The sequence below is a fragment of the Zosterops lateralis genome, assembly GCF_965231275.1.
Source record: "Zosterops lateralis genome assembly, contig: HAP1_HAP1_SCAFFOLD_57, whole genome shotgun sequence".
Lineage (NCBI taxonomy): Eukaryota > Metazoa > Chordata > Aves > Passeriformes > Zosteropidae > Zosterops > Zosterops lateralis.
This window is the reverse complement of record NW_028154609.1, coordinates 223,592-240,768: the sequence shown is the minus strand read 5'-3', so window position 1 is coordinate 240,768 and position 17,177 is coordinate 223,592. Positions and strand designations below refer to the sequence as shown.

General features: G+C 42.5%; 1 protein-coding gene and 1 pseudogene across 2 annotated transcripts in view; one reads left to right on the top strand and one right to left on the bottom strand.

The window, feature by feature from the left end:
• Window positions 1-11,227, bottom strand: part of LOC310923457 (uncharacterized protein) — a gene marked incomplete at both ends in the record, with an annotated part of 69,012 nt that extends 57,785 nt beyond the window's left edge. Inside the window, 1 exon segment of the mRNA XM_083885456.1 lies at window positions 11,141-11,227. Within this exon segment, the coding sequence (XP_083741582.1) occupies window positions 11,141-11,227 (87 nt within the window).
• Window positions 11,228-11,530: 303 nt separating this feature from the next.
• On the top strand, window positions 11,531-16,233 carry LOC310923462 (beta-sarcoglycan-like; annotated as a pseudogene). The gene is made up of 6 exons: window positions 11,531-11,563; window positions 12,951-13,160; window positions 13,947-14,132; window positions 14,234-14,396; window positions 14,909-15,040; window positions 15,879-16,233. The product of its transcript is annotated as a beta-sarcoglycan-like (transcript).
• The last annotated feature ends 944 nt before the right edge of the window (window positions 16,234-17,177 follow it).

Genomic DNA, 17,177 nt, shown 5'->3' with positions numbered 1-17,177 from the left:
CTGAGTGCCATAGGATTTTGGAGAATGCACATTCCCGAGTATAGCCAGATTGTGAGCCCTCTCTACCTGGTTACCCGCAAGAAGAACGATTTCCACTGGGGCCCTGAACAGCAGCAAGCCTTCACCCAGATCAAGCAGGAGATTGCTCATGCGGTAGCCCTTGGCCCAGTCAGGACGGGACCAGAGGTGAAGAACGTGCTCTACTCTGCAGCCGGGAACAATAGCTTGTCCTGGAGCCTTTGGCAGAAGGTGCCTGGTGAGACTCGAGGCCGACCCTTGAGATTCTGGAGCCGAGGTTACAGAGGGTCCTAAGCCAACTACACCCCAACAGAGAAAGAAATCTTGGCTGCCTATGAAGGAGTTCAAGCCGCCTCGGAGGTGATTGGCACGGAAGCACAACTCCTCCTGGCACCCCGACTCCCGGTGCTGGGCTGGATGTTCAAAGGAAAGGTTCCCACTACCCACCATGCCACTGATGCTACATGGAGCAAATGGATTGCCCTTATCACCCAGCGTGCCCGTATTGGAAATCCGAATCGCCCTGGGATTTTGGAGATAATTACGAACTGGCCGGAAGGTGAAAACTTCGGTCTCACTGATGATGAGGAACAGGAACAAGTGACAAGGGCTGAAGAAGCGCCACCATATAACCAACTACCAGCAGAGGAAACATGCTACGCTCTTTTCACTGACGGTTCTTGTCGCATCGTAGGGATAAACCGAAAGTGAAAAGCAGCCGTATGGAGCCCCACACGACAGGTTGCACAGGCTACCGAAAGAGAAGGTGGATCGAGCCAACTCGCTGAGCTCAAGGCTGTTCAGCTGGCCCTGGACATTGCTAAAAGGGAGAAGTGGCCAAGGCTCTACCTTTACACCGATTCGTGGATAGTAGCCAATGCTCTGTGGGGGTGGCTGGGAAGGTGGAGAAAGGCCAACTGGCAGCGCAGAGGAAAACCCATCTGGGCTGCTGATATATGGAAAGACATTGCCTCTCGGGTGGAGAAACTAACAGTGAAAGTCCGTCATGTAGATGCCCATGTCCCCAAAAGTCGGGCTAATGAGGAGCACCGAAACAACGAGCAAGTAGATCAGGCAGCAAGAATAGAGGTGTCAAAGATAGACCTAGATTGGCACCATAAGGGGGAGTTGTTCCTGGCTCGATGGGCCCATGATGCATCAGGTCATCAGGGCAGAGATGCCACCTACAAGTGGGCACGAGACCGAGGGGTGGACCTAACCATGGACAGCATTTCTCAGGTTATCCATGACTGTGAGACGTGTGCTGCCATCAAACAGGCCAAGCAGGTGAAGCCCCTATGGTATGGTGGACGGTGGTCCAAGTACAAGTATGGGGAGGCCTGGCAGATAGACTACATCACACTGCCCCAGACACGCCAAGGCAAGCGCTACGTGCTGACCATAGTGGAAGCCACCACTGAATGGCTAGAGACCTACCCTGTGCCTCATGCCACCGCCCGGAACACCATCTTAGGCCTAGAAAAGCAAGTCCTGTAGAGACATGGCACCCCTGAGAGAATAGAGTCAGACAACAGAACCCATTTCAAGAACAGCCTTATCAACACCTGGGCCAGAGAACATGGTATCGAATGGATATATCATATTCCCTATCATGCTCCAGCTGCCGGCAAAGTTGAACGGTGCAACGGACTCCTTAAGACCACCCTGAAGGCACTTGGTGGTAGAACTTTTAGAAACTGGGAAATGAACCTGGCAAAAGCAACCTAGATGGTCAACACCCAAGGGTCCATCAATCGAGCTGGTCCTGCCCAGTCTGAACCCGTGCACACAGTAGATAGAGATAAAGTCCCTGTGGTACATATGAAAGGTATTTTAGAAAAAACTGTTTGGATTAATCCCACCTCAGGCAAAGACAAACCCATCCGTGGGATTGTTTTTGCTCAAGGACCTGGTTATACTTGGTGGGTAATGCAGAAAGATGGAGAAACCCGTTGTGTACCACAAGGAAACCTAGTCTTAAGTGAGAAATGGGTGTAAGATTTCATTGTGATGCAGATGGAAATAGAATAAGGGGTGGATAATGTCCTGGATTTGTGAGATAAGAATGTATTCTATTTGCCATCTGTTGGAGGTGGGGGGCAGTTATCTTATCTCTTCCAAGAACAATGTCTCCCTCCGGGGAGATGTCTCCTGCTAATGGGCCATTAAGTGACTCACTGCATGACTGATAAGGTACATCATCCCATTGTGAGATGCTCCACCCAGAAGGAGGAACCAAGCATTCCTACCTGCATAAAATAAGCTTGGTCTAAGCCATCGGCCCCAGTTTTTCTTCACTGGATTCCCAGAGGAGCAGCCATCTTCGCTGGATTCCCAGAGAAGCAGCTTCTTCCCTGCCGGATTCCCAGAGGAGGACCAGGCCCATCTACTCTATCACCAGACCTTCACAGAGAACTATACCCTTCTACAGGATCTCTGCTTCAGCAGCATTTCATCTGCCACTGCAGGAGGCACAGCCACCATCCAACTGGACTTTTACCAACACCCTGACTCCTCAGGGTGTCAGGTTTTCTAACTGTATCAGTAGTTTTGTTTGTACTAATTACATTTGTTGTTCTTTTTTTTTTTATTTTAGTTTTTTCTCGTAAATAACTATTATTCCCATTCCCATACCTTTGCCTGAGAGCTGTTTTTTTATTTTGAAATTGTGGTAATTCGGAGGGAGGGAGGGGGTTTACCTTTTCCACTTCACAGGAGGCTTTTGCCTTCCTTTACAGACTCCTGTCTTTTCAAACTAAGACATTGCCCTAGATTATTCCAGAAAACAATAACTTCAGAAAGAATGTGCTGCTACAAACAAACAAGCTTTTACTAAGTCACACATACACTAGTCCTAGCAATGTTGTTCTGGAAAGTAAACTGCTACAAGACAAAGTCTATACAGTAACTTTTTTCTCCTTCAGTTTACATATTCTGAATTTACTAGCTCCTGAAAGAGATCACCACATCACTTTCCCACCACTGCCCTTGACTTACCTGGACACTGCAACAAACATCATACAGCTCCTTGTGGCAAGCTATAGAATTCAGGGCAGAAATTTCAAGTGCTGCAGGTCCCCCGCAGTGATCTATAGCCAAAGTCTCTTTTACACGTATTTTGATCTTCCAGAAGGCTTTCTTTGCTGCACGGAAAGATTCCTGCAAATATAAAGAACATCTAGTTAAACACAGGAGGCCTAGATTAATTTTTATCAGTTATCTGCAAAAATTAATTTAACCCACTATCATCATAATAAGGAGGAATATAATAAACTGCTGTAAAGGAGAAAGTTAACTCATTGGGAATGAATTCTTTGATTGACTGCAATTTATTTGCAGAAGGTACGATTGAAAATCTTCCCACCTAACTTTCTATATTTGCACAGGATTCCATCACACACCCATGATCAATGCAATCACATTCAAAGATATCATGAGTAACAGCATTTTATGTCCCGCAGCCCTACATGTAAGACAGGAACACCTCATTTTTTGGGAAAAGAGGATGAATTGGAGCGTATAAACTGAATGACTGTTGAAAGAAAAAATCTTCAATAAGTTAAATGTGCTTGGGATCACACACATTAAGATATGCTGCCTCTCTAACACATGTGTTACCTCATTTTTATAGAAAAGAAGATTAAATACAGAAAAAATGAAAACAATTTTCTTCAAACTGAGTTCATGGTAAATGTGGGGTATCTAGGTGGTTTCAAGGGACCCAATTAAATTAAAACAGCACATAGCTACAAGCATAAGGAAAGCATGATATGGGAAGATTTTTAGCTTTGTAGTGTTGTAGTATTTAATGCAGCATTCCCAAAAGAATTTTTCTAAGGCAATGTTGATCACTGCAGGCAGCATCTACTTTTCAGACCAAATTGGTCTTCTTTTAGCACCTGTATAATAAATCACTGACCCTGTTCCAATCTCGGAACACGTCAGGTAGGACACTACATTGAGAGTTCAAAGTAGAAGTGTGAGGGGAAGAAAGAAAAATCAAAATAAAAAAAAGGAAGAAAGCTTTTCCTCTCTGGGCTTGACAGAAATGCTAATTTACCCACCATTTAACCCAATGCAGACATAGTGTTTTACAATACACCCTCCAGCCTGTAAAATAAGAAATACTATTTCTTCCTCACCAGAGCTGCAACATATATTATCCTCTGCACCATCTCTATGTCACAGATATATTTCTTCAACAAGATCTCTGCATCCAGGCGATCTTTAGCATAAATGAAGTTAAAGCGAGCTATGAGGCAGGCACGACGAGAAGCATTGGCCCGCCTGCACTGGGCAGGTGAACAGATCTTGACAGGAAGACTGCAGGGGCTGCAGGGTTTGCAAGGATTGCAGGGATCACAGGGATCACAAGGATTGCAGGGATCACAGGGAATGCACGGATTGCAGGGATCACAGGGGTCGCACGGAATGCAGGGTTTGCAGGGTTTGCAGGGACTGCAGGGATTGCAGGGGTCACAGGGAATGCAGGGTTTGCAGGGACTGCAGGGGTTGCAGGGATCACAGGGGTCGCAGGGAATGCAGGGTTTGCAGGGATTGCAAGGATCACAGGGGTCGCAGGGAATGCAAGGTTTGCAGGGTTTGCAGGGATCACAGGGGTCGCAGGGAATGCAGGGTTTGCAGGGATCACAGGGGTCGCAGGGCCTGCAGGGTTTGCAGGGATCACAGGGGTCGCAGGGCCTGCAGGGTTTGCAGGACTTGCTCACACAGCACCGCCGAGGAGAGCAGCTCCGTGCAAGCCTACAACACACATGCAAAGAAGTTTCTTGTCAGTTTACCATCCTCAGATGTTTTTCCCTAAGGCAGATTATTTTGTCAATTTAATTTTTATAAGAGTAGGGTGAGATTTTAAACCAACATAATTAAAGAAGCTGCAGCTGGTTAGTCTAATATGAAGACATTCTCATCAATATGTTTTATGGGCTTTATTTAAGAATAAACAAATAATCTTTATTTAAGAATAAATGGTAAAAGTAAAGTAATTCCTAAAGCATGTGTAGCCAAGCAATTTTTTCCTAGGAAACACACTTTTAACGAGTAATATTTTGCAGATTTGCTCCTCTTTCAGTACCACAGAAGAGTACTGTGAAGCAAACAAGTGAAAACTGAACACTGTACAATTACAGGGCAGAACTCATCGACTAAAAAATTCTCTTTTTATTCCATACAGTTGCTCTCTATGTATTTTGTAAAACTGCATTATTTGCTCTTTTGTCTAAAACTTAACATAGTTGCTTTAAAATAAAATATTTGGGCACCAGAAGAAATCATCCAAACAGTTTTTGTTCCCTCATAACAAAGTAAAAAGCTTAGCTTTTGTTTATACTTCAATTTCAAATGAGAAGGAAATGCATGCTACCTAACATGACTGATTTCTATGATTCAGGGACTTCTCTGAGTAAGGCCTCTACCTGCACTGGAGAGCAGACCTTTGGCAATCCAGGAAAGAAATCTCATCCTGCAATAGTTGAAGCTGCTGCTCGTAGTCATTCAGTTGCTTTAACTTCTTCAAGGTTTTGCACTCTTGAAAACGGGAAGCCTTCAGACTTAATCACACAGAACAGTCAGTCACAAGGTATCCTATCAATGTAAACTATCTATCAATTAATCCTTATCATCATACAACAGGAGCAGATTAAAGTGGAAAATTATTGAGCAAGCTCCTTATGCTAGCTGAATAATTTCAGTATGCTTTCCTTATCCTGAAATACAGGAAAAATCAAGAGTTTAAAAACAAATTAAACAAAGCAGACCCTTGATCTTACTTCAAATTGCATAAGTGTATTGTGGCAGGAGGATGGATATAGCACTCCATGCTATAGGAAAAATCACTGGTTAACATTTGGTGTCCTTATACTAGCTCAGATGATCAGGTCTAAAAGACTAATTTCTTTCTCATATTTAAGATGTTAACTAAACCAGCTCAGTTTTCTTTCCTACAGATTAAGAACCTAGGTATTTTCTTCTATCAGGTTCTTGGGCTCCTTTCTTTGCTGCAATGTATTACTCAGCCAAAGGATATCACAGGTATTATTCAAGTAATACCAAAGCTAACAATTCCTCTCCTGCTGTCCCCAAAAGGAGTGTTTCTTAAAGGTTGGCAGACAACCAGTGAAGCAAGTTTATCTTTTGTCCTTTACTCTTACTTCATATTAAAAACTATCCCAACATCTCTGTTTTCCCGTCAAACACTGGTATTACTGTTGCTTTCCTCTTACCAAAAGTGGAAGGAAAAAATTAAAAAATATGTTTTCTATTTATTTTGAAGTTATTCACTCTGTCCTTTCTTCTCTTTACTGAAGGACCCTGGTGAGATTTTTGAGGATCTGAACCAACAAAAGCTCTAACACTTATCAATTGACAAGATTCTTGTTCCACCTTTTTAAGGAGCAGGCTGACTGAGATGACCACAGGTAATAAGGCCAGCAACATCTGCTAAGAGAAAAGACTGCCCAGTTCCATCCTTAGTCAGCTCCTTCAGGGAAGACTTCTAGCAGGAATAGTAGGGCTAAAGAGGACTAAAGAATTCTACTAGAAAGGACAACTGGGAAAGAAAATTAGATTTGGGAAAATGAGTTCTAGAAATAGGCACAGGGAAAATCCAAACTGATATTCTTGGAATCACTTAATAAGGGCGTGAACTTATATCACTTAATGTACCGACCCAAGACTTGTGAATAATCATTGCTCTCATGCTAATAGGATGCATGATAATGTGTCTGCCACTTGGAGCTACCTCTTAAATGGCCCTGGAACTGGTAATAACTGCACGAATTTGTATCTGAAGCAATTTAGTTATTTTTATATTATAGTGCTCCACAAAATATGTTTTATGCAACTAAGCAAAAGCTGTTCGGGTCTAGTCACTTATTTGGAAATCCAACCCTCTGCCTCCATCTTATGACAGTGGCTTTTATCTTCTCGGATATTTACATACCAATTACATTGCATAATTAATTGTGACATGTTGTAGGTCCTTCAATAAATGTTACACTATAGCTACTCAACTGATTTTTTATTTAGGGTTTATTCAGCATGCAACATTTCATAGACTGTAGCTCCACATGGGATTGTCATGGACTATACAAATCCTTTTTATGTAGAATACTGGAATGTTTTTCAACACCTCTGCCAGAAGCAAAACCTACCAAGTCAATTTATGAATGTGGGTGTGACAGTATCATTTGTACCCCTCATTGGATACATACACATGATATAGAGCTTAGATGCATTTTGAAACTCTGGTTTTAGGCCAGGAATGAAACATTTTATAAATCTCCATCAATATTTAGATGTCAAGAGAAAAACATGGCTTGCTGAAAAACAAAAAGCAAACAGAAAGAACTGCAGTTGATTTCCCTACTCTTTTTCCATCTCGCAGAGCTCTACAGGAGTTTCAGCTAGTTTTTCTTCCAGGTCTCGCAGAAGACATTTCGGTTCGCAGGCCAAATCTTTCAGCTGTAGCTCTCCTCCATCTGGATCCTACCAGGAAATGAAGTCACACTGCTTGAATGTTCTACCTTATAGATTCTCTCAGCAAAATACTATAGCATTATGGGCAGATGTATTTCTAAATATTTCATCAACTACCATTTCTAAAGAAACTGAGAACAAAAACAATTGCATTCTCTCTGAGACATAAGAAATACTTTTCAAGCACAGCAAACAAAGACTCAGTTATATAAAGAAATAGATTCACTTATTTTATACCTCATGGTAGAAATTATGGAAGGTCTGCATATGCAGATTTACTGCCTGAGTCATCAGAACAAAGCACTTTGCAGATGTATTGCACAGTTGGTTTTTTCCAGTTAGTCAACTTCTGATTGACTACATCACCAACTCAAATAAACTTTTTGAGAATTCATGTACACAAAACAACAGAAAAAGTTATTAGAACACAGGAGACAAGTATTATCATTCCAGAAAGCACACTACTTACTATACATGCAGCTGCCTTTTACAACCCATAGAATGGCCTACTAGAACTGGAATTAAATAAGTAACTGAGCAACAGGGTTTTCTTTAAATTTTGAATGTCACGTGCAATGACAAATCTGTAATTGGTATGCCTGGTGTACTGTCATTTAATTACATTGTTATTTTGTGTTTTGGGGACGTTTTGGCAGAACCCTTCTACTGCATTATACTAGACTCTGACTCTTAAAGGATATCACTTTTTATTCATCTTATTTTAATTGTGAAAGGTTTTGACAGAGCAGGTGTAAAAATGAGAAACCAAAGAACCTGGAGACATCACTCTCAAATCTCAGGATCTTGAAGATCCTCCCCTAGCCTGAATTAGCCAACTCTCTTATTTTTTTCAAAGCAGAAAGCCACAACAGATCTGTCTTTTCTGCCAAACTGTTAGTATTACAACCCCTTCAGTAAACACCAAATACATACGAACTCCAAATATCATGGCAGGAGCACGATGGTATTACAACACACATGAACACTTCTCTTTTTTTAACACTTCAGGAAATAATATAGTGTTAAGATAATCTTAGAGGTTTTTTTCTTTAAAAAAAAAAATAAAAGGAGCTCACAAATTAATGCATAGAGTTTATGCACACCTTCAGTTTACACATGTATTTCCACAGTGTTATTTTTTCTAAAAGAGATATGGCACAAATATCTCATAAACATTTTAAAAATGGCATTTTTATGATGTCTCTGCAAATGTAAATGTAAATGTAAATATCAAATCTTTACCTAGGAGAGGAAAGCAGTATAATAACACAGACTTCTTCTTATACAAAGCAAATTCCTCCTGAAGCAACTAAGGATATATTTCATTAAGTAAAATCTGAGAGAGAGGCTAATATTAACAGAAAGTCATTAAAGATCTTCTGCTGGTATCAATTCATGTAGTTCTATTCCCTTAAAATAAGTTTCTTACACACCTGACCTCCTGAAGCAGAACAGCATACTTTTGGCAGGAGACAGCTTTTTACTGCTGGACAGTCTTCTAAAAAAACACACACATTAAGAAATGGTGAGAACACTTACAGAAAGAGCCAGAGTTGGAAAAAATGCCATATGTGAAACATGTTCGTAATTAGACAAGGCACTGATTTACCTTCTTGAGATGTTTCATTGAGAATTGAGAAGAGCTGCTTTTGAATCGCAGTGTTCAGTTCTAATAATTTACAGCATCGGCTCAGATTTTCACCACTGGAAATCAACTGTAAATGAATGTGCGTTACTACATCTGTGTGGGCTTTCTTACTTAAAGCTACAATCACGACGTTTTCCCCCCTGTAATTACATCTTTCCAACCTTTCCTTACTGAATGCATTAGAATACTCATTTTTTAAGGTTCACATTTTTAATAGGCAAATGAACAATGCATCAGGACTTCTATCACTCAGATAATTCACTACTTGAGAAAACATACTCCTTTTCAATTATAAAGATGCTGCAACCACAAGTATCTCTAAAAGAAGAATCATAGAAATTATGAATCTGGGTTAAAATCTTTCAACAGTTATTAAAATAATAATCTAGCAGATTGTCGGATTAAAAGAAAAAAAACAAAATCTGGTTTTCCATATTAGCTGAAATAACACATACAAGGAAAAGGCTCTTATCTTGCTTTGTCAGCAGTCACATGAAGTCTCCACGCAATTTCGCCTGATTTTTAAGAGTTACAAACTGAAACATATACTACTGAAGGAGCAAAACCCAGAACTATGCCTAGGAAACAACAAAACTACATCACGTTCAGCAAATGCAGTTTTGAAAATTTTGCAATTTAAACTACACCTGCCAGAAGAATACACACTTTTTTACTTCCTTCCTTAATCTTTATCTGTAACCTGTGTATCACCTTCCACATAGATCACTCTCTAGGTCTTCAGGTTTTAATGACTCCGTATGGTTTTTACAAGCTTCCAAAAGAGCTGAAAATCCCACCCATGTGCCCATCAGCTTGTGTTTTGATCGCTGCAATATGCTCTCCTCGGGCCTTGGGGGAGCACTGTCAACCTGCTCACCTTCACAAGAACACAGCTACAAAAGTGCATTTTTCCAGCTCATTACAGCAACATAACACAGTGTTTCCATCTGCCAGCTCCTCTTTTCCTGCAACAGCAGCCTGAAACTGTTCATCTTCATTTTCCAAGACCTGAAAGACTATTCCCAACCAACTCATGATGGAGGGGTCAGCCCCCACTGCTGCTCAGCCCTCCTAAGGTCTACCTCACCATCCATTTGCAAGATTTTGAAATGCACGGCACTGTTCCTCCTCTGTGGTAGCTTTACCAGCTACTCTCAAACTCCCTAAAATTGTCCTTTGTCATGAATCCTGCAGAGAGTTACACTGGCTATGTAACTGTAACTCCTATCCAACCATAAAGTAAAAGAAAATAGCTGATTTTCCCTGGAAACGCTGCATCTCTTTCCTCACCAAGCACAGCACACAGCAGGTGGTTACAGGCTCCTGACCTGAGCACAAGCCCCATCTACATCCTGAAGGTACAGAAACCTGGGGATGCAGGAGTGAAAACTCTGTCACGATTTTCCACTGAGCAAAGTCACACCTGACAAGTTTCATGTTCCTCTGCCTCATCTTTCCCTAATTTCACACCTTCTCTATTTCTTCCACTGTTTCACCTCCTCAGTTTCCTGTCACTCCCTGGATTCCACTACATTCCCTCTGCAGCCGAAACTCTTCCCTCAGTCCCGTTCTGACCCCTCGGGGCCGTGTGGCCTTGCAGCAGCCTCTTTCCCCTCCCAGAAGGGCTGGGGTGCTGGAAAGCCCGTTCTCCGCCTCAGCACCTCTTTCCCCCCCGTTCTCCTGCCCGTTTCTGGCCCACGGCCGGTTTCTCCTGAGCACAAGCCCGCCCCGGGTCCTTTTCACCTGCCGCTCTTTTACTCCAACGCTCTCTCCTGTTTAGAGCCAGTGTGCCTCAAACCTCACTTTCAACCTCCGGCCCTTGTTTTCAGGGAGCCTCGCCATGGGCAAAGAGGCAAAAAGCCGGGGCTGGCACTCAGAGGTGTGTGAGGGGCGACAACCGCAGGGGCGCGGGACGGGGCCCAAACCGGCCGCTGCAACGCCCGGCGGCGGCCGCCCCGGCCCGGGAGCGCCAGCACCCACCTCGTAGTCCTGATGCCAGTTCTCCAGCTTCTCCTGCAGCTCCCGGGCGCTCCCCGCGCCCACCAAACTCTTTAAGTCTCTGGCCATGGCAGGATGTTAGCTCGCTCTTGGGGGTGTTGCGTTGACTCGATGTCGCTCCGGGAGCGCTCCTCGGGCGGCGCGGGTCTACCAGCAATGGTACAGCCGGCCCGGTGCCCCTGCCCCGGGCCTGTACGGCCGCGATGGTGATGTACGGCCGGCGCCAGCGGCGGTGCCACGGTAACGGAGAGGGGCAGCAAGGAGCGGGTACGGCCCGCGGCCGCCAGGTGACGCTGCCGGGTAACGGCAGCGGGCGCAGGGACCCGCCGCGCGGAGCGGCACCAGGGGGCGCCCGCGGGCCCCGCGCGGCGGCGGGGCAAGATGGCGGCGGCCGGCCCCGAGCAGGTCCGTACGCGGCGGGACACGGGCACAGGAGGGCGGCGGCGCCGTCCCCGCCGGGGTCGGGGGGACCGGGCCCGCGGTGAGCGGGCGGTGCGGCCGGAGGGTGCTGCTCGCGGAGGTGCGCTCGGGTGGGGCGGGGCACCATTTTCCCGCGGTGGGCGAGGCCGGTGTGGTGCCGGAGCGGTTCGGCTGGCGAGGGGAGAGAGGGCGCTCGGGCGGCGCTGCCCGCCCGTGCCCGGCGGTGTCTGGGCGGGACCCGCTCGGCCGGGGAGGGGAGAGGCGGCCCGAGGCTGCTGTCCGGGCGGGGTGGGGCGGGGCGGCCCGCAGCGGCGCCGTGCTGCCCGAGGCGTGGGTGTGCCACAGACGGCAATGGTGCGGGCCCGGCACTGCACTGAGGCGCAGGGTTCTGGCCGGGGCGGGAGGCGGCGGGTGCCCCGGGGCCCGCAGGTCGTGTGTGCTCTGCAGGGCCACACGGGGCCCGAACATCTCCATAAACTTGTCAGGTCAAGCACCTTTCTCAGTACTATCTCTTAGCTCTTCAGCAGCAGAAGAAAACACGGTGTTGCTACTTCAGCGTAGACGTGCAAGTGCAGTCACTTAAGTGTAGTTTTAGGATTCAAGTGAACAAACTTAATTCCGTCCAAAAGATCAAGCTGCTTCTTTGAACATGTGAATCCCTAAATAACAAACCGTTCCGTTTTGGACAGCTACAAAGATACATTAAAGATTTATTTTCACTACGAATATGTACAAGAGTTTCCTCTATTAATTTGTTACATTGAGAGGAAATCCCTTACAATGTCATAACTTCAGATTATTACACGAAAGCCACTCCGGCCAAGTTCCCCATGCCAGGTGTGAAGCCTCACAGTATCTTTCTCGATGCTGCATGCAAGCAACAGGAGTTGAATGCAAACCCTGTACTGTCAAACTAATTTAAAAACTGTATCCACCATGCTCTTCTTGAATAGTCACTGAGAGTCTATCACATATGAGCACGGAGGGAACTAAAATCCTGTGTACTGGCAGATGACGTGCAGGATTATGTCCTGTATCATCTCTGAGAGGTAAAAACTTGATGAATTTCTTGGTAGCTGGTTTTAGGTTTTTAACTGTAACAATATAATTAATAATTCCCATCTGCCATGATAAATATTAAAGTCATATATTGTCTGAAAGTATCTGGATTTTAAATTTAGTCATTATGTTAGCAGAGGTTGCTGTGGTTCTAAGTGTGTATTCTGACAGCAGGGTGGCAGACGGAAAAATTATTCTCAACATAATATCCAGTATATTCCACCAGTCAGTTTACATTGTTTGCATACATATGTGTGTGTCATTGTAGCTAATTTACGTGCCTTTTGAAGCTAACCCATGCCCTGTGTTACAGCAAAGCTCTAACGGCCCGGTGAAGAAGTCTATGCGAGAGAAGGCTGTGGAACGCAGGAACGTTAATAAGGAGCACAACAGCAACTTCAAAGCAGGATACATTCCAATTGATGAAGACCGTCTCCATAAGACAGGGTTACGTGGCAGGAAAGGCAACTTGGCCATATGTGTGATTGTTGTTCTTTTTATTTTGGCCGTCATCAATCTGATTGTGAGTATAATAGCTATAGCGTAAGTAACATTAGGTCGTGTTTCATTCTGACAGTTCACTAAAAAAATAAAACTTCCAGGATGGCCAAGGACTTATAATGTACTGAAGGAGATTCCCACTTTTCTCCTTTCTTTTTAGTTCTTTTGTAGTCTGAGCAAGATTAGATGGAAGAATGGTGTCAATTCAGGCACGGTTATTTCGGTTATCATGGTCACCCCATGAGAAGTGTTACTAGTACATATGAATTCAGGATATATGGCATATAAAATATGGTTATATTTTACATTACAGAGCTGTATGTGAACATTTAGAATTAACTAGGTACTGCACTTTAAAACTTCATTGTTCTAATAACCACATTTTTATTGCTTGGTCAATGAGAAATAATAAATTATTTTTTGTAATTGCACATCCATCTCTGAGGATGCATTCTTGCAGTTCAACGTTAAGTATATACCAAGCTGAACTGTTCAGGAAATCTGTTTAGTCAGTGGTTACCCTTAAACAAAAGAAAGATGTAACTGTGGATGCAATTTAACATTTTATATATATAGAAATAATTTTAGCTACTGTTTCTAATAAGTCTAAAAATAATTTTAAATGCTTTTCATAATTAAATGTGTTATGATGTTTTCAATAGGAACAGACTACAGTAAACTCATACTTAAGCCTCACTTAAACATTGACATTAATAATTGTTCAAATAAAACATCTAATTAATACAATAATTGTGGTAGGAAGATCCGAACAATCAACATGATGATTGAAAATGTGTTTCTCTTTCAGATTACCCTGGTTATCTGGGCAGTGGTAAGAATTGGTCCCAATGGTTGTGACAGTATGGAATTCCATGAGAGTGGCTTACTGCGGTTTAAGCAAGTGTCTGACATGGGTGTTATACATCCCTTATATAAAAGCACTGTAGGAGGGAGACGGAATGAAGACTTGGTGATCACTGGGAATAATCAGCCTGTAAGTTATAACATGAATTGAAAGTTTGTGAGCAACACTAGAGAATTACACTCACATTGCTAATTTGAAACATCATTAAGTTCATGACTTTGTTTCTGAAGATTGTATTTCAGCAAGGAACAACCAAGCTTAGCGTGGAAAAAGACAAAACTTCTATTACCAGCGATATTGGCATGGAATTTGTTGAGCCACGAACAAACCCATGAATTTCATCTGCCAAATGGAGTTAAAATATTGAATGTACAAAAGGCCTCTACAGAGAGGGTATGTCTCTTATCTTTTGTAAGTAATAAGAATACAGCCCATTGTTTGTTTGTGTAAAAGTAGAGTTGGGTTAGTGGTTTTATAGAGGGTTGAGTGTGCCTTTGGAAACACTGAGCAATCGTGTTGCAGAAAAACCACTCACAACTATGAATACACAGGAGGAACAGGTTAAGTGAAAATGAGGGGTAAATTTACATCATCTGTCTTAACAGGAAGCCTGTATTTGGTACAAGTGTTAGCTGTGTATCTCATAAAATTGTCATATAAATTTGGTTTTTTTTATACAAGAAAAATTAATTTCACATACCTTCCAAAATTCACTGATCTTGTTTTGAAACTGAACGTGGGAAATAACAAATATGCAGAAGCTAATGGCAGAAGGGCAAAAAGTACATTCAAGGTTTTTATTACATTGCACAGCACTACTCTTAAGGTAATTAAAGTTACTCAGACAAATGCAAGTAGCACATTTTCATTAAGGTGTAATACAGCTTTTTTGGTTATGTTCTTAGATTACCAGCAATGCAACCAGCGATCTAAACATAAAGGTTGATGGTCGTGCCATTGTCCGGGGAAATGAAGGTGTTTTCATCACAGGCAAGACAATTGAGTTTCGAATGGGTGGAAACATGGAACTTAAAGCAGTAAGTATTTCAAATTAAAGCAATTCTTCTAACAGCTTAGTTTCAAATCTAGGCTGATAGTAAACTGATGTAGCTTTATGTCATTTCAAATTTTATAAAATTACTCATGCACAGAAGTCATTTGGATTTAAATAGATGGTTTATTACTTTGCAGTTAAGTAGTGGTTGAATAGTTCCAGGTAATATTGATTTACCGCTATTAAGACACCAAAAACCTACAACGCAGTTAAAGCTAATATATTGGCCTCTGTACTGGCATGAATACCAAAGGAAGTTAATCTCCTCTGAAAGCTTAACCAGGGATGGCAATGTTTGCCAGAAGAGCAGAGCATATAGTTTGGAGCATTCTGTGCTGCTGCTCTAAGATTCACTGGCATTTCTTTAAGATTTTTGGAGATTAAGATGGTAGTATATATAGAACGATGGAAAAAAAGGATAAAAATAAAGGTATATGCACTTTCAAATGTGAATGAATTTCATGCATGAATTCAAACACTCTTTCCTGTTTCATGTCCATATTTTATATTTACTGCATTTGCTAATAAGAATGTCAAGTGGAAAGTCACCCTACTGCTGTCTTTCTCAATATCGATACACCACTGAAATAGCAAAGTACATTGCTGTATATAGTCAAGAAATCCACAGGCATTGCTGTAATTGTTATTAAAAAATTATACATTTGCATACATACCTTTTTTTTACTGTTGATTCTACAGCCATCCTAGACGTGTTATTTATCCATTAAACCAGCTTGTCCTTCTCAAAAACAATATGCCTTATTTACATTAGAAGTTGTAATTCTACAACTTCTTTTTTTTTTTTCCTGTCTCCTTACTAGGAAAACAGCATCATCCTGAACGGAACTGTGATGGTCAGCCCGTCACGACTGCCAAGTTCTTCTCACGGGGAACAGTTCAATAACGGCAACTGGCTGCGCTTCAAGCTGTGCATGTGTGCGGACGGGACGCTGTTCAAGGTTCAGGTGACAGGGCACAACATGGGCTGCCAGACCTCTGTCAACCCCTGTGGAGCCACGCACTGAAAGAAACTGCTGCAGGGACAGGTCTCCTCCGTGTTTACACATATTTGTATGAAGTAATTGCATGCCTTCAAGGGTTTCTTTTTTTGCAGCAGTTTATGCTAACATTTCTTACACTGTATTTTTAAGGAAAGGCTGTTACAGTCAGCAGTATTAGGCCATCATCCTGTTAGCTGCAGTACTGGCACTGAATCTATAAGCTTTCAGTGTACGTGCATACTGAAGTACCTTCTCGAATTGGGATCAGTAGAATATATGTAAAAGAACATGATCTTGGCAACACCTCTACTGCCTACAGTAGTCTCTTGAGGAGGTTTTTGTCCTGTCTCAAGACCTTGAAGACTGCTGAGAATATAACCACAGTCTGAAGTACTTCAACACGAATGTCAACTTTTTGTTGAAAATAGATTCTCCTAGGATGGCTGAAGTGGCAGACTTTTCTCTGCTTTCTTGTTGATACATTGATTTACCCCAAACTTAGGTGCTTTACCAGATGTGTACTGAGGGGTAATGCCAGATTCACTTAAAAATATCACATGATTTCTGCCATGTATTCTCATGTTATTAAAAAAACTGTGCTATCATAAATAATATTTGCAAAGTAATACTGAGTATGGAAATGTAACTTGAATTTTGAAGTAGTCTTGCAGTTATTGAAGTGTTGCTTGAACTTCCATTCTGTCTGTGCAGTTAATGCATTCTGCAGTTGTTTAATTTATGTGAAATACTTACAAAATGTGTTTATATTAGAAGTACGTTTTTAAAGATGTACTTACAACTTGCTTACTACCCAAAAATAGTGTTTTCCGAGGTGCTCTAATGTGAACAGTGTCTGAGTCCATTACTCGATAGGTAATAATCTAAGCTTAACTGTTGCAGCAGTGTCTGAGGTCAGTTCTCTCCTTCCCCATAATTTTCAGTACTGATGCATTACTGAAACATCGGAATTAAATTCTGAAGTTAAACTGCAGTTTTGTAATTCTAAACGTGGTGGGAGGACATCAGACTATGTGTATCAGAATTTGTCAACGGTGAAACTATGGTGAACTGTATGGTGAACTGGGGCCTGCTGCAGCCTTCCAGTGGCATTTGCAGCAG